Source organism: Bos indicus x Bos taurus, chromosome 4, assembly GCF_003369695.1.
Source record: "Bos indicus x Bos taurus breed Angus x Brahman F1 hybrid chromosome 4, Bos_hybrid_MaternalHap_v2.0, whole genome shotgun sequence".
In the NCBI taxonomy this organism is placed as follows: Eukaryota; Metazoa; Chordata; class Mammalia; order Artiodactyla; family Bovidae; genus Bos; species Bos indicus x Bos taurus.
The window spans coordinates 94999145-95017732 of NC_040079.1; the positions used below are offsets into that span (position 1 = coordinate 94999145).

Sequence of the window (18588 nt, forward strand, 5' to 3'; positions counted from 1 at the left end):
TTATTAAGATTTACAAATAAGTTATTAGGCATTTGCTCTGAATTTCCATGATTGCTTAAAACTTAATTAGTTTCTATTCATCAGAATTATGGCTTGAATTTCATCGTGGCATTGATTTAAATTTATTCTAAAATGAAGTGATTCATTATTAAAAACTTGTTCTTTTTTCTTTTTATAAGTACAATTTATTAAAGTAATTTTCATTAATAGAATTCACGTAGTTCATAAGTAGTTGAAGTGAGATGAAAGTTTTTCTGAAATTTTGGGTTTTTTTTCCCTAATCCATAAGATAAACTCTCACTTTGATCTGTATCATATTGGCTAGTTTTATTGGTTATTAGATTTCCCTCATAGTGCTTTTGAAAAATGATGTTTTGAAGATGTTGGACTTCATTCACACAATTTACTTTTCTGTACACATATGTTGATAATTTTTGTAGTATCTATTGTGTGGATTCAAGGAACCTCTTTCTATCTACCAATTATTTCTAACTCAATTATTTGATAATTACCAGAACTTTAATTTTGACCAACCTTCCTTCTACTTTGGTGGCCATTAAGCAATGTGTTACTTTGATATATACTTGAGCTCCACAAATTAACTTTTTTCTTAGTCAAATAAACAAAGAATCTTTCCTCTTCTACCACATATCCCGACTCCCTTCTCAGGCCTTCCTGTGAACATGGACTCCGAAATGAGATAGAAGTGTTAAATGTGATGTCATGGAGCATTCCTGATGTTTTAAAGAGTATTGTACATGATATTAACCGTTGTCCTTTAGTTAATGTACCTGTCTTCAGAGACAGGTGAAAACTCACAGTTGAAAATATAAAAAAGTAATTGGAGTTCACCGGGACCAGGGGTTTATTAAATGGTTTCTAAGACAAATATGAAGCATATGTAGAACTGAATGTAGATGACATGAGGCAAAGAGGCAAAAACTAAACTCTAAGTGCCAGAAATCTCGCCCACCCACAAAGCCATGAAGTTACCCACATGTTAAATGTTTAAGCAGTTTACTATTTTATAGCAGTGAATTTGCTACCTTAAAAAAATAAAAGATGAAATTACATTTTATTTTGGGTGGGGGATAGGAAGACAGCCTTATCTTTGTTATGTGTACATGAAAAAGAACATTTAGAAATGGCATCCTCACTGGTTAATATTGTTCTTACTATAATTTAAATGTGGTAAGTAAGTGAATGGTTCAAGAAGAGACCAAAGAATATTTCCTTGGTGGAAGTTTAAGCACATTTGCAGAACTCAACCTAGATAAAATGTTCTGCTGTATTTCAGTGGATACAAGCCTGTCCAAACTGTAAGTTTGTTTTATGAAGGCAAAACATTTATATTTCTCCAGTTATCATGACCATTTTTCAGCCTTATACTGCAGTTGTAGAAATCTGCCCTATTTTTAAAATTAAAAGTGATTGCATTGCAGCAACTGAATGTTTTTCTAGACCTCAGAAGTAGCTGGTGTATTTTAGAATTCAAAATTAGTAGCAGAGTGTTATGTATATGCTTAAATTTTATGTTATTGGTGTTAGGAAGTGTATCTGCTGGAGATTATCTTCTGGTTTTCATGATGCCATCAGGTTTTCTCACGTGGTGAAAGAGAGTTTTGAGATGCATCCTATTTCTTTGTGCTCAAATTTTGTCAACCTGAAAATCACTGCTGATGGTGACTGCAGCCATGAAATTAAAAGTGCCTGATTCTTGGAAGAAAAGCTGTGCCAAAACTAGACTGAGTGTTAAAAAGCAGAGACGTCACTTTGCCAACAAAGGTCTGTAGAGTCAAAGCTATGGTTTTTTCAGTAGTCATGTATGGATGTGAGAGTTGGCCTGTAAAGAAGGCTGTACACCAAAGAATTGATGCTTTTAAACAGTGGTGCTAGAGGATTCTTGAGAGTTCCTTGGATAGCAAGGAGATCACACCAGTCAATCCTAAAGGAAATCAATCCTGAATATTCATTGGAAGGACTTAAGTTGAAGCTCCAATACTTTGGCCACCTGATGTGAACAGCTGACTTATTGGAAAAGACCCTGATGCTGGGAAAGATTTCTGACATTCAGAGAAGGAAGCAACAGAGAATGAGGTGGTTGGATGGCATCACCAGCTCCATGGACATGAGTTTCAGCAAACTCTAGGAGATGGTGAAGGACAGGGAGGCCTGGTTTGCTGCAGTCCATGGGGTCACAAAGAGTCAGACACAACTTAGCATCTGAACAACAACAAGGTCAATATCCTTATCTCATCCTTTAAAACTGACATGTTTAGCACATAGTAAGTATTCAGGAAAGGAGCTGTGTTTTTCTCCTATGTTTTACTACTTCATATCTTAAAGTTGCCCTGTAATTTAAGTACATGGTTTGTTGTTGTTCAGTCCTAAGTCATGTCCAGCTCAATGTGACCCCATGGACTGCAAAATGCCAGGCTTACCTGTCCTTCAGTATCTCCCGAAGTTTGCTCAGATGCATGTCCATTGAGTTGGTAATGCTATCTAACCATTTTATCCTCTGCTGCCTCTTCTCCCTTTGCCTTCAATCTTTCCCAGCATCAGGGTCTTTTCCAAAGAGTCTTTGCATTAGGTGGCCAAAGTATGGGAGCTTCAGCTTCAGCATTAGTCTTTCCAATGAATATTCAGGCTTGATTTCCTTTAGGATTCACTGGTTTGATCTCCTTGCAGTCCAAGGGACTCTCAAGAATCTTTCCAGCACCACAGTTCTTCGACACACTTCTTTATGGTCCATCTCTCATAGCCATGACTACTGGAAAAGCCATAGCTTTGAGTATATGGACCCTTGTTGGCAAAGTGATGTCTCTGTTTTCTAATAAACTGTCTACATTTGTCATAGTTTTCATTCCAAGGACAAACATCTTTTAATTTCGTGGCTGCAGTCACCATCCAGTGACTTTGGAGCCCAGGAAAATAAATCTGTTACTGCTTTTAGTTTTTCCCCATTTATTTGACATGAAGTGATGGAACTGGATACCATGATCTTAGTTTTTTGAATGTTGAGTTTTAAGACAGCTTTTTCACTCTCCTTTTTCATCCTCATCAAGACGCTCTTTAGTTCCTCTGCACTTTCTGCCATTAGAGTAGTAGTATTTGCATATCTGAGGTTATTGATATTTCTCCCGGGAATCTTGAATCCAGCTTGGGATTCATCCAGTCCAGTATTTCGCATGATGTACTCTGCAAATAAGTTAAATGCTTATTTAACTTATAAATAAGGTGACAGGGTGACAATATACAGTCTTGATGTATGTTTTCTCAGTTTTGAACCAGTCCATTGCCCCATGTCCAATTCTAACTCTTGCTTCTTGACCTGCTTACAGGTTTCTCAGGATGCAGGTAATGTGGTCTGGTATCCCCATCTTTTGAAGAATTTTCCACAGTTGGTTGTGATCCACACAGTCAAAGGCTTTAACATAGTCACTGAAACAGAAGTAGATGTTTTTCTGGAATTCCCTTGCTTTCTCTATGATCCAGTGAATGTTGGCAATTTGATTTCTGGTTCCTCTGCCTTTTCTAACTGAGCTCGTACATCTGAAAGTTCTCTGTTCATGTACTGTTGAAGCCTAACTTGAAGGATTTTGAGCATTACCTTGCTAGCATGGAAAATGAGAGCAATGGTAGTTTGAACAGTCTTTGGCATTGCCCCTTCTTTGGCATTGAAATGAAAAGTGACCTTTTCCAGTCCTGTGGCCATGACTGAGTTTTCCAAATTTGTTGGCATATTAACTGCAGCATTTTAATAGTATCATCTTTTAGGATTTTCAGTAGATCAGCTGAAATTCTATCACCTCCTCTTGCTTTGTTGGTAGTAATGCTTCCTAAGGCTCACTTGACTTCATACTCCAGGATGTCTGGCTCTAGGTGAGTGACGACACCATTGTGGTTATCTGGGTCATTACAACCTTTTTGTAGAATTCTTATGTGAATCTTGCCACCTCTTCTTAATCTCCTGATTCTGTTAGATCCTTGATATTTCTGTCCGTTATTATCTCCATCCTTGCATGAAATGTTGCCTTGATAGATCCACAGTTTTCTTGAAGAGATCTCTAGGCTTTTCCATTCTATTGTTTTCCTCTACTTTGCACTTTTCTTTGAAGAAGGCCTTCTTATTTCTCCTTCCTATTCTCTGGAACTCTGCATTCAGTTGGGTATGTCTTCCCCTTTCCCCCTTGCTTTTTGTTTCTCTTCTTTCATCAGCTATGTGTAATGCCTCCTCAGACAACCACTTTTACTTCTTGCATTTCTTTTTCTTTGGTATGGTTTTGGTCACTGACTCCTGTACAGTGTTCCAAACCTCTGTCCATAGTTCTTCAGGCACTCTGTCTACCAGATCTAATCCCTTGAATCTATTCATCACCTCCAGTGTATAATCATAAGGGATTTGGTTTAGGTCATACCTGAATGGCCTATGGTTTTCTACTTTCTTCAGTTTAAGCCTGAATTTTGCAATAAGGAGCTCATGATCTGAGCCACAATCAGATCCAGGTCTTGTTTTTGCTGACTGTATAGAACTTCTCCATCTTCTGCTGCAAAGAATATAATCAAATCTGATTTCAGTATTGACCATCTGGTGATGTCCATGTGTAGAATTGTCTCTTGTGTTGTTGAAAGAGGTGTTTGCTATGACCAGCATGTGCTCTTGACAAAACTTTCAGCCTTTGCCTTGCTTCATTTTTGTATTCCAAGGCCAAACATGCTTGTTATTCCAGGTATCTCTTGGCTTCCTACTTTTGCACCCCAGTCCCCTATCATGAAAGAATATCTTTGTTATTAGTTATAGCAGATCTTGGAGGTCTTCATAGAACTGTTCAACTTCAACTTCTGCATTAATGTTTGGGGCATAGACTTGGATTACTGTGATATTCAATGAGTTGCCTTGGAAACAAACTGGGATCATTCTTTCTCCTTTAGATTGTATCCAATTATTGCATTTTGGACTCTTGTTGACTATGAGGACTACTTCATCTCTTCTAAGGGATTCTTTCCCACAGTAGTAGATATAATGGTCATCTGAATTAAATTTGTCCATTCTCATCAGTTTTAGTTCACTGATTCCTAAGATGTGGATGTTGACTCTTGCCATCTCCTGCTTGACCATGTGCAGTTTACTTGATTCATGGACCTAACATACCAGGTTCCTTTGCAATAGGGTCCTTTACAGCATTGGATCACCACCAGACACCTACACAACTGAGCATTGTTTCCACTTTGGTCCAGTGGCTTCTTTCTGGAGAAATTAGTAATTACCTTCTGCTCTTCCCCATTAGCATTGTGAACACCGTCTGACTTTGGGGGGCTCGTCTTCCAGTGTCATGTCTTTTTGTCTTATAATATTGTATTGTTCATGGGGTTCTTGTGGCAAAAATATTCGAGTGGTTTGCCATTCCCTCCTCCAGTGAACCATGTTTTGTCACAACTCTTCACTAGGACTCATCTTGGGTCATGCTGCATCGCATGGCTTATCGCTTCATTGAGTTATGCAAACGCCTTTGCCAGGGCAAGGCTGAGATTCATGAAGGGAATAATCTCTATAAACATAAACCTCTACTAAAAAGAGTAAGGAGATGAGAAGGGTGAGCTCTTATGGCCTGAGATTATAGCAGAGGCAAACAGGGAGAAGAAACACTTCTTTCCTGATCTGACTCAGTGAATGGAAAGCCATGAACTCTTCTCCCAGAAGAGAAAGCCCTCCAACTTCCTTTTCCTTCAGTAAAAGCCTTCTCCTTTTCTTGTGTGGGAACTTGCATGTGGCTTACCATGGTTACAGACCCCAACTCACAGTTCTCTTCTGAGCCCAAGCAAAACAACCCATTGTTGTTTAGTCGCTAAGTTGTGTCTGAGTCTTCGGTGACCCCACGGACTGTAGTTCACCAGGCTCCTCTGTCTGTGGGATTTGCCAGGTTACCATCTTTATTTTAGGTTAACAGTGGGATCCATAGGCAATTTGTCGGTATATAGATAGTTTGCCCAGAGCTCACTTTTCATGCACTTTTTCCTTAATTTCATGGACTCTCTGGTGAACAGCTTAGGCCTACTGATTTAATTAAGTGTTAACATTTTTTGTTTTCAAGGAGCTAGGGTATGTTGAATCTTACAGACCAATGGCTGGGGTTGAAAGTCTTCTGTTCCTAGTTTAGAATCTCATGACTTGATAAGGACTTTTAAAAATCATTGTACATGTACCATAGCCTTCACTTCAACCTAGATGTTTTCTGCTACAACACCTGTTTCTGTAAGAAAAATTAGCTTTTATCTGATCAGTAAATAAGGAAGTTTGGTCCATTTAATGTGAAGTAGTATCAGCTCATGTGCAACTTCTCTTAGATAAAAGCAGCCACAAAAAGTAAAACGATAACCTTGAAAGGAAAAGGAAATACCCTCAACCTACCTTGTGCAGAAGCCTTTTGACATGAAAAAATTTTGGTCTGATAAGTTAGTTTCTGAGAGACATGCAGTCAGATATTCTTCCATGTTTATGGATTTGGATATTGTTTTCTCATTATTCAGTCATTTGTTTGCTTTGTGTATTAAAATCTATTGTCTTAGTAATAAAGTTATGATTATTATGTTTTGCTTTTTAGTATGTGCTGTTTTTCTTTATCTGTATTAATTTTTTTTTTAATCTTAAACCTTGTGATATTGTGTTATATTGATACAACCTTCATTTTTGGTAGCATTTGCATACCAGTTTTTCATACCTAGCACATACATGAATGTCTAATGAAAACTATCATAACCGTAAAATACATATTTTCAGGGTAGTTTTCATTAGACATTTATAATTTAACCAGCCTAGAGTTAGATTTTTCTTAAAAAAGCAATCTGATAAATCTTTCACTTAAGAAATAGTTAAAAGTATTACATTTATCTTTTATTTTTATGTTTGGGATTCTTTGTACAAGCTTATTTTTTTGGCTATTGATGTTGGCCAGTCATTTTGTTTGCTACTTGACTTTGCTCCTATACTTTGCTGCATTGATACAGATAATCCTTTAGTCACTCTGCAGGTTGGGAAACTATAAGATATAATTATATATAGCTTTAATTAAATAGTATTACTTTTTAATATACATAATTAGCTTTAAGTTAACCACATGTAAGGTCTCTACTTTCTGTCCAAAAAAAAAAAAAAAAGACTCAGCACACTTTATTTATTGAATGTTTTCATTACAATATAATATGTTCTTGTCTAGAGTTTTAGTTTTTATATCTTTTTCATTGCTGAAGTTATAATTTCCTTTTTAAAAAAAATTATTTATTTTTGGCCGTGCTGGGTGTTTGTTGCTGCTCCAGCTTTCTCTAGTTCAGGGCAGTGGGGCGACTCTCCATGTGCAGTGTGTGGGCTTCACATCGCAGTGGCCTCTCTCGTTGCTGAGCACAAGCTCCAGGGCATGAGAGCTTCCGTAGTTGCGGCACATGAGCTCAGCAGTTGAGGCTTCTGGTCCCTGAAGCTCGGGCTCAGTAGTTATGGCACACTGGCTGAGCTATTCTGCAGCATGTGGAATCTTACCGGAGCAGGGATCCAACCTGTGTCCCTTGCATTGGTGGGCAGATTCTTAACCACTGGACTACCAGGGAAGTCCTATCATTTACTTTTATAATTAATAATTAATATAATTAACTGGTATTTTATAAATTAATTTTAGACTGTCTTTTAGGACACTGTCTTAGGAAAATTAAAAATGAGCACTTGCTCCCAGCTCTGACTTCGCATCGAGGTTCCTCAGGTCCTGGCAGCATGGGTTTCCTCCTGGGCCAACTCTAATGGCGGTTTCCTGGTGCAGACGTCCAGTCCCAGTTGTACCATAGTCATCACTCCTTCTCTAATTAATGTGTTGCCAGCATTTCCACTCTTTCATTTCTGTGCATTTTATGTTTCTATGCAAGCTATAATTACGAAGTATGATGCTCTTGTCTTTTCTGTTCCTTGTGCTATTTTTACACAAGCTCTCTCCCTACCACCCAGTTTTCTTACATTAGTGTGAGATTTTTCTGAATTCAAAATTTGTCAGCAGACTTATATTACACAAGAAATGTGTGTCTGTGTGGCTGTCAATCTAGGCTGGCAGTAGGGTTGCCCAGGTTGTGTACTGCAAAATTTCTAAGGCATTCCATTCACCTGAGTGTGTTGGGCTTGGTGGCCTCTGGCATTTCATGGTATCTGACTAGTGTAGAAAATTGCACAGTTGAAAAGTTAAATAGTCCTGTGAGGCTTTTAACTTTGAATAGCAGTGTTGTTCGCTAGTCCAGCTGGTAGGGGGCTGTATAGTGATCTGGCCTTACGGGCTCCGGAGAGACTCTCACCCTCCTGGCTTCAGATCCATATCACGACTGCAGTTTCCAAAACTGCCTCAATCTGAGGGAATTAGCCTGCTTTTTGTAGCAAGCACACAGCGATTTTAGGCTCAGCTAGATACATAAAACTCATAAGACTAGAAGCCTTATAGTTCTAGTCAAACTATATAGGGCTAGTTTTATCAACTTTGTGAGAGACTGCAGGGCAGGGGGAAAGACAGGACAGAGGTGGGCATGGCCTCTGCCTTAGCTCCTGAGCTTATCATCTCTTGTTCGTTTAGGGGCAGCTTTTCTTTACCCACTTCTCCCTCTACCTTGGCTTCTCCAGAGTGAGGGAAGGTGATTCCAGAGGTGGTACGGGAGCCATCCTTTTAGAAGACTTAAGCTCTTGAGAGTCGCTTGGACAGCAAGGAGATCAAACCAGTCAGTCCAAAAGAAAATCAGCCCTGAACGTTCATCGGAAGGATTGATGCTGAAGCTCCAATACTTTAGCTGCCTGATGTGAAAATACTCTGATGTTGGGAAGGATTGAGGGCAGGAGAAGTGGGTGACAGAAGATGAGATGGTTGGATGGCATCACCGATTCAATGGACATGAACTTGGGCAAACTCCAGGAGATGGTGATGGACAGGGAGGCCTGGTGTGCTGCGGTCCATGGGGTCACAAAGAGTTGAACATGACTTGGCAACTGAACAATGGCAAAAACAACAAAGCTACAAACAGGGACTGACATCTTTTGCAGTTGCTGATAGTCATTAGCTTCCAGGTCCTGGCTAGGGGATGCCTGGCTGCAAATTACTTGGAAGGAGAATCTAGTGTTGTTAGTTCATTCACAGTTCTTCCAGCCTGTGTGTGGTTCATTAGTCAGGAGTTCCCATAAGTGATGTTGCCTGGGAAAACACCTGAAGTTTTACTTTGATAAGTTTTAAAGAAAGCAGAGCTTAGGGGAAGGTGAGCCCAGGCTTTCAGGCTTGCATTGTCTTTTCTTCAGTTATTCAGCAGATAGAAAAACTTGAAACTTTTTCTTTCTGCTTTTCTTCTTCCAAACATTTTTGAAAATTTTATTTTTAATTGGAGGATAATTGCTTTACAATGTTGTGTTGGTTTCTGCTCTACAACAACATGAATCAGCTATAGATGTACACATGTCCCCTCCCTCTTGAGCCTCCCTCCTGCCTCCCCCATCCCACACCTCTCGGTCGTCACAGTGCGCCAGGCTGGGATCCCTGCATTCCCTAGTGGGAAACTGTGAGCAGCAGCTTCCTGCTAGCTCTCTGCATTACACATGGTACTGTATCTATGTCAGTGCTGCTCTCTCAGCTCACCCCACCCTGTCCTTACCCCACTGTGTCCAAAAGTCTCTTCTCTACATCTGCATCTCTATTCGTGCCATGCAGATAGGTTCATCTATATCATTTTTCTAAATTCCATATATATATATGCATTATACAATAATTATTTTTCTCTTTCTGACTTACTTCACTCTGTATGACAGACTCTAGGATCATCTACCTCACTACAACAGACTCAATTTTGTTCCTTTTTATAGCAGAGTAATATTCCATTGTGTATATGTACCAAACATTTAAAATTTTATTTTATTTTGCTTTTATTCTTTGTCTGTTCTTTTAGTTTCTTAATGAATCGAACATTTTTAAGGAAAAAGTCTTTATTGTAACCTTAGATTTCAAAAGGAAGCAGCTAAACATTTTCAGCTGACTATACATAATGCTTCTCTGTTGGCTTAGTGGTAAAGAATGTCGCTTGTAAATGCAGGAGATGCCGGTTTGATCCCTGAGTCAGGAAGATCCCCTGGAGAAGGAAATGGCAACCCACTCCAGTATTCTCGCCTGGGAAACTCCATGGACAGGCAAGACTGGCAGCCTGCAGTCCATAGGGTCTCCTCCAGAGAGTCAGACATGCCTTAGTGACTAAAGAACAACAATAAATAGGTAATGAAAGGTTCCAAGAAAGTTATTAACTGTTTATTAAATTAATATGCATTATGCATTATCTCATAATTTAAAAATGGAATAAAGGTAATTTTCCCTGGAAGAGCAAAATGAAATATAATGGGTGAAAAAACTCACTCCTTTGTTTTATAGAAAGAACATAATAAGGTGTTTTGTTGTCTGATTTTTCAAAGAGCACATTTCCATATGAGTGAACAGAGAGGAAAGGATTACTACATGATTGGTATAAGGGATTAGTATTAGTATACAAGGTGAAGTCTATTTTAAAATGCTTCTAGTTAATAAACACATAATTGAACAAGTAATTCTTGAGTTTTAAAAATTTGATGTTGCAAAGGAATACATATATTTCTTTATGCTAATTGTATATGTGCATTTTTATTTTAAATATCTTAGTTTGAAGCTATTGTGGTTTTAGTTTTTATGTCCCATGAAAGATAGTACTGTATCACCTCAATACTTTGATGAAAAGAGCACAAATCACCCGAGACCTTAAATTTAAATGAAAAATAATGCTTAAACTAATTACTTAAACAATTTCAAGAAAAAACACTAACACAGCTAAAAGAATTCTATATAAAATTCTTCTGGATTTACTTTAAGAAGTAGATGATTATTTGTTAAATTCCAATTATTACTTTGAAAGGGATTCTTCTAAAACCTTTATGTACTTGGATAAGTCCCTTGAATTTTATTAATAGTGGTAATTTCTTATGGATTCATTTATTTCTGTCTTGTCTAGTTTCAAATTACAAATTATGAAGAAAGTTGAATGACTTGATGTAACTATATAGTCTTTATGCATTGACTGGCACAAATGGAAATAGCATTTTATATTTGTTAGTGAGTGTTTACTACTTCTGTGTTTATAAAGAATGATTCATTTTATTAAGTATTTATCACTGGAAACAATTAACTAGAAGTTAATATAAATTGATAAAAATAATTGCAATATTTTAATTGTATTTTTTATTTAAATAAATTTATTGATCTTTTATTGAAGGATAATTACTTTACAGAATTTTGTTGCTTTCTGTCAAATCAGCCATAGGTATACATATATCCCCTCCCTTTTGAACTTCACTCCTATCTCCCTCCCCATCCCACCCCTCTAGGTTGATACAGAACCCCTGTTTGAGTTTCCTGAGCCATACAGCAAATTCCCATTGGCTATCTATTTTACATATGGTAATGTAAGTTTCCACATTACTCTCTCCATACATCTCATCCTCTCCTCCCTTCTCCCCATGGCCATAAGTCTATTCTGTATGTCTGTTTCTCCACTGCAACCCTGTAAGTAAATTCTTCAGTACCATTTTTCTAGATTCTGTATATATGCTTTAGAACAATATTTATCTTTCTCTTTCTGACTTACTTCACTCTGTATAATAGGTTCTAGGTTCATCCACCTCATTAGAACTGACTCAAAGACATTCCTTTTTATGGCTGAGTAATATTCCATCACTATGAACAAAGCTAGTGGAGGTGATAGAATTCCAGTTGAGTTATTCCAAATCCTGAAAGATGATGCTGTGAAAGTGCTGCACTCAATATGCCAGCAAATTTGGAAAACTCAGCAGTGGCCACAGGACTGGAAAAGGTCAGTTTTCATTCCAATCCCAAAGAAAGGCAATGCCAAAGAATGTTCAAACAACTGCACAATTGCACTCATCTCACACACTAGTAAAGTAATGCTCAAAATTCTCCAAGCCAGGCTTCAGCAATATGTGAACTGTGAACTTCCTGATGTTCAAGCTGGTTTTAAAAAAGGCAGAGGAACCAGAGATCTAATTGCCAACATCCGCTGGATCATGGAAAAAGCAAGAGAGTTCCAGAAAAACATCTATTTCTGCTTTATTGACTATGCCAAAGCCTTTGACTGTGTGGATCACAATCAACTGTGGAAAATTCTGAAAGATGGGAATACCAGACCACTTGACCTGCCTCTTGAGAAATTTGTATGCAGGTCAGGAAGCAACAGTTAGAACTGGACATGGAACAACAGACTGGTTCCAAATAGGAAAAGGAGTACGTCAAGGCTGTATATTGTCACCCTGTTTTTTTAACTTATATGCAGAATACATCATGAGAAACGCTGGACTGGAAGAAGCACAAGCTGGAATCAAGATTGCCAGGAGAAATCTCAATAACCTCAGATATGCAGATGACACCACCCTTATGGCAGAAAGTGAAGAGGAACTCAAAAGCCTCTTGATGAAAGTGAAAGAGGAGAGTGAAAAAGTGGGCTTAAAGCTCAACATTCAGAAAATGAAGATCATGGCATCTGGTCCCACCACTTCATGGGAAATAGATGGGGAAACAGTGGAAACAGTGTCAGACTTTATTTTTCTGGGCTCCAAAATCACTGCAGATGGTGACTGCAGCCATGAAATTAAAAGACGCTTACTCCTTGGAAGGAAAGTTATGACCAACCTAGATAGCATATTCAAAAGCAGAGACATTAGTTTGCCAACAAAGGTCCGTCTAGTCAAGGCTCTGGTTTTTCCTGTGGTCATGTATGGATGTGAGAGTTGGACTGTGAAGAAGGTTGAGCGCTGAAGAATTGATGGTTTTGAAGTGTGGTGTTGGAGAAGACTCTTGAGAGTCCCTTGGACTGCAAGGAAGTCCAATCAGTCCATTCTGAAGGAGATCAGCCCTGGGATTTCTTTGGAAGGAATGATGCTAAAGCTGAAACTCCAGTACTTTGGCCACCTCATGCGAAGAGTTGACTCATTGGAAAAGACTCTGATGGTGGGAGGGATTGGGGGCAGGAGGAGAAGGGGATGACAGAGGATGAGATGGCTGGATGGCATCACTGACTCGATGGATGTGAGTCTGAGTGAACTCCGGGAGTTGGTGATGGACAGGGAGGCCTGGCGTGCTGGGATTCATGGGGTCGCAACGAGTCAGACACAACTGAGCGACTGATCTGATATGATCTGAATATTCCATTGTGTATATGTACCACAACTTCTTTGTCCATTCATCTGTCAATAGACATCTAGGTTGCTTCCATATTCTAGCTCTTGTAAACAGTGCTGCAATGAACAATGGGATACATGTGTATTTTTGAATTTTGGTTTCCTCAGGGTGTATGCCTAGGAGTGGGTTTGCTGGGTCATATGGTGGTTTTATTCCTGGGTTTTTAAGGAATCTCCATATCACCTTCCATAGTTGCTATATCAATTTTCATTCCCGCAAACAGTGCAAGAGTGTTCCTTTTCTTCACACCCTCTCCAGCATTTATTGTTTGTAGACTTTTTGATTATGGCCATTCTGACCAATGTTAGGTGATATCTCATTGTGGTTTTGATTTGCATTTCTCTAATACTGAGGAGTGTTGAACATCTTTTCATGTGTTTGTTAGCCATCTGTATGTGTTCTTTGGAGAAATGTCTGTTTAGGTCTTTTTCCCACTTTTTGATTGGGTTGTTTGTTTTTCTGGTATTGAGTTGTATGAGCTGCTTGTATATTTTGGAAATTAATCCTTTGTCAATTGTTTTATTTCCCGTTAATTTCTCCCATTCTGAGGGTTGTCTTTTCACAGAAAGGAAAAAGAAAGAAAAAAAGAAAAAAAAAAAACTCCACAGAACTGTAGAAGCCCAATGTAGTGGCAGAAATTTATAACAACAATAAAAAGTAACTGAATATACACATTTACATATATACCCATAAGCAAAATCAGAACAGTCCAACAAAAATAAAGTACAGTAGATTGACCTGGCAAACAAAGGTTACCGAAAATTGTATCTACCAGTTAAGAACACAACTAAAGCACAAACTGGAAAACAGAACTAAGGCAAGTTGCCAATTGGGAAATAAAGCAGTGAAAATAAAACTAACAAATATGTTGAGAGGAAAGGAAAGAAAGAAAAGAAAGAAAGACTAGATATGCAAAGTTATATAGAAGTAGATAAAGAAGATTTATACACATTAAAGCTTAATTGCAAGGGGAAAAGAACAGTAAGAAAAGCAAACAAAGAATAAATGTAGAAAAAATGATAGGTTTAAAAAATTTTTTAAAAGAAAAAAAAAAAGGAAAACTCCACAGAACTGCAAAAGCCCAATGTAGAGGCAGAGATTTATAACAACAATAAAAAAATGTGACTCAGGGGAAAAAAATAAAGCTCAAAAGCTTAATTAGATTTCATAGTGCCAATAAAATCGACAACTACAACAGATGGTAGGGAGAAAGGAAAGAAAAAGAAAAATCTGAAAGAATCTACAGAACAAATCAAAACATAAAAATAATAAATGTTTTTCTTGAGTCTCTGCTGACAGAGTCCTTTCCCTCTCTGGGAGCACAGTCCACCTCACCTCCCTAGGATGCCCTCCAACTGTTGCTGATCTCTGGACCTGCTGTGGGAGCGTCTCAGATTCTAATCTGCTCCTACTCCTGTCTGTTCTTGCCTCCAATGTCCACAGCTATCAGAACTAGTGCGTTTTCTTTTGTGGGAGCTCTCAATATCCTTTTATATATTCCATAGACACAGAATCTGCCTAGTTGATCGTGTGATTTAATCTGTAGCTCATATAGCTGGTGGGAAGGTTTTGGATCTTCTTCCTTAGCCACCCTGCCCCTGAGTTTTAATTGTGGTTTTATTTTCACCTCTGTGTATGGGTCATCCACTGGAGTTTGCTCCTGAGGCTGCCCTGGAGGACTTGGGTTTGCCCTTGTGAGGACCAGATGTGGAGGTGGTGCAGCTGCTTGGGTCGAGGGATTCTGGCAGCACCAGGTACTCAGGGGAGTTGGCGGCCAGGGCAGCAGGAAATATAGTGCTCTAGAAAGATATGGCAACCAGTATTGCCCAGTATGCTCCAGTATTTTTGCCTGGAGAACCACCCCTGACAGAGAAGCCTGGCAGGCCACAGTCCCCAGGGTCACAAAGAGTTGGACATGACCGAAGCGACCCTGTGTGCATAGACGCAAGATTTTCTTTTTTGCCTGTGGCAGCTCTGCCCCAGTGAGAGTTGAGCATGAAGGTGTGGCAGCTGCTTGGCTTGCAGGGACCCTGCGGCACAAAGTGTGCAGGGACATAGGCTGCCTCTGCCCCAGGAGTATGGCCCTATCAGAGTCTTTTTTCGAGCCTCTTGTAGCTGGCAATCAGAAGGCCTCTTTGGCCAGTGTTTCTCTGTAGCTCTGCCCATTCAGGCCCTTAGAGGGCTCCCTTGCCTGGGGTCCTTCTTTGTTGTTTAGCATGTCAGTCACATAGAGGGGCCCCCCTGCGTGGGGTCCTAGTCTGTAGATCAGCATATCAGTCACTTAAAGCAGCACCCTGGGTGGGGTCCTGCCTTGTAGTTCAATGCATCAGGTGTTTGATGTGCCAGCCTCTCTATTGAACAATAGCTGCCGATGCTGGCGTGTGGGGAGAGAGAGGGTATGGTGATGGCTCCACCTGCTTTGCATGACTCAACAGTACTGCCTTGCTTCCATGACTGCCCAGCTTTCCTCCATAGGCATTTCCCACCACAGTTTCCTGCCTCACATCCCCTTGATCCATCTCTCCAAAGTCAACAGCAGTCCTTGCCCTGGGATTGCTCCACAATCCCTAAACTCCAGCTCCTAGCTGCTGCACCTTCCAGGGGACCTGTGTCCCTGTCCAGGGTATGTATGGCTGCAGCAAGGACTATCTGATTCTCATTCCATTTAGGCTGCCATGGATCAGCTTCTTCACTCCCAGCCTTAAACGTTTGTCCTCTGACTCAGACAATTGCCCCAGTGTGGGGATGGGACCCCTGCTTCAGTTCCCCCACCTGCTGAGGGCAGGTCCAGTCCTACAAACACTCTTGTTTTTCCCCCTAGTTCCTTCATCCTACCGAGTTTTGCATGGCTCTATATATTCTTTTCCACTGGTATTGTCCTCCTGTCTGCTCTCAGCTGATGTTCTGCTGATGCAATTCTGAGTCTGAAGGTGTATTCCTGATGTATTCGTGGAGAGAGATGTACTCCACGTCCACCTACTCCTCTGCCATCTTGTTCTCTCTGTATGTGTTTTGAGCTTCTTTAATATCATGTTAATCAAGGAAAAGTGAATGGTATTCTAATTGTTACCTTTTATATTATTTTTCAGGTGCATTTTCTTGATTATGAATCAGTACCATTAGGTCAGAAAATGGAAAAGGTAATGCAGATTAGAGAGTTTGCCAAGGAAGCGAAAAAAAGAAATATTTTATTATCTGGCCTTCTCATATATTTCCCACAGGTAGGTAAAAATATTGGTAAGATTGTATGTTCTGTAGACTACAGTTTTTTTTTTTTTTTGGTGGGAACCTGATTTTTTTTAAAGCAAAGAAATATTAATGAAATTTTGGGCTGGAAAATTATTATCTATTCATATTCTGAAGCAGGTAGAAACTCTTGACTCTAAGGAAAAATTAAAAATCAAAATGAGTGTTTTGATTGGGGGGAAAAAATGAAAATTGGCAAATATCTCATACGGAGTAGCCCACATAGAATTGCCAGATATGGAAACAAAAAAATACAATCCCCAGTTATTTGAGTTTCAAATAAATATTAATTTTGAGTACATCCCAGTGTTGGAGTTTGAAATTCGAATTTCATATTTAACTGGACTTTTGTGTTTAGCTGGCAACCCTAAAGTCATGATTCTTAGCCGTTTGTATAATTTAATATATTTATTTCTTTGATGCTATGCTAAGGATGTTGGTAATCAAGATTTTAATCCCTTGAAAGCAGTGGCTGGCATTCAGATTGCATGAGGGCATGGTATTTAACTAAAGAAAAACTCTTATTTCACTGTCTGTTAATAGACAGTGACTTAAGCTGAAGGCAAAATGAATTAGCGTTAGAGATTCTTTGTGCAGAGAAATGCTATTTAAATCAAATTGTTTCGAGAATCTGTTAGAGAAAATGGATTTGCCCTTTGTCGTGCATAGACACCTTTTATGGAACTAGCAGAATGCTTTATGATGTCTTAGGGGTGTACCACACAGAACTCAGGGGAGTAAAATAGTCGACTGCTTTTTTTTTTTTTAATGGTCTGGAATAAAAGTGATTTGGTACTGACTGTCCAGGGTATGAGAGGTATTTAAAGTTATATGGTTGATGAGTAACATATATTGTTTATGAAATATTTAAGGTGACTTTTTTAGCCTGAAAGTAACATTTCTTTTGAAACAAATGGATTTTAATTAAGGGTCATCTTTTAGCCAATCCCTTGTTTTTCTTTAACTTTGAGGTGGTTTCCTCTGTTTTCAACATAGACAGGCATGACCTCCAGTTGGTCACAAGGACATGGCAAAGTTTAGTTCACTTAGGATCGTGGAATTGTAAAATGTTAGTCCTGTAGGGTTCCTGAAGTCAGCACAACCAAGGCCTGAAGAGCTACATGTATTTGCACAAGGTTATGAAACTGGCAGAATAAGAATAAGAACTCGGGTCTGTGTCTTCCTTCAGGAACGTTTCCTCTTCAATGTATTGTCTTTGGTTATACTCTGGGTTGTCGTGGTGGGAAGAATAAGTCAGTTCTTTCTCTTGTGCCATGCGAGGGTGTCATGGAGGTTCATGACTAATACTGTGCTTTGCAGATATGAAATAGAGATGACTCAGGGAAACCTTACAAGCAGGGAATGGTGGAGCACACACCGTTCTGGAACTCTCTGTCGTATGACTTAGACTAAGCACAAAGGGTCTGTAGCTGGCATTCCAGGGGAGGGCCTGGTTGCCAGATGAAATAGAACATTAAATTTCAGACAAAAATTATTTTTTAGCATAAGTGTGTCCCAAATATTACATGGGACATATTTGCACAAAAATTTATTTGTTATTCTGAATTTCAAGTATAATTGGTTAGCTTCTGTTTTATGTGCTAAACTTGGTAACACGTGTAGAGTGTTTACATAAAAAGTACTCATTTTCCCATATGTGACATGCTCTATACTTTTATGAACTAGAGTCCAGTGAGTATTTATGTGACTGTACCTGATTGGAAAAATGGCCTCGTTGAAGAGGAGGAGCCTTTGCAGCCCTCTGCTTAGTATCTGACTGCTGTTTCAAGCAAATTTGGATCTCCTAAGCCAGCTGTCTGCTAAATTATCAAAAGTAACTTAGAAAAAAAATGATCCTGCAATGGCTTCAAGATCCGTCTCTCGTTACTTTAGGATGCAAAGATAGCTTACTTTGGCATTGCTTGTCTCTTTTTGACAATATAATAAAGGAGATGTTTCGAGCATGTGAGAATGTTTAAAATGTAGGATTTACTTTTATCCTTAAAGACAGAAATGTGAATTGACTCTTCTTTGCCCAACACATTTTCTAGTGCATAATTCCACCTTAAGG

General features: G+C 39.0%; 1 protein-coding gene across 5 annotated transcripts in view; it reads left to right on the forward strand.

Annotated features, from left to right (window-relative positions):
• Window positions 1-18588, forward strand: part of ISPD (isoprenoid synthase domain containing) — a 373438-nt gene that overhangs the window by 215799 nt on the left and 139051 nt on the right. For 4 of the 5 annotated variants that reach the window (XM_027540014.1, XM_027540013.1, XM_027540015.1 and 1 more), the window contains one exon: window positions 16361-16492. The exons of the other annotated variant lie outside the window; for it this stretch is intronic. In XM_027540014.1, the coding sequence (XP_027395815.1) occupies window positions 16361-16492 (132 nt within the window). The remainder of the gene's footprint in view (window positions 1-16360; window positions 16493-18588) is intronic. 5 annotated transcript variants of the gene reach the window in all.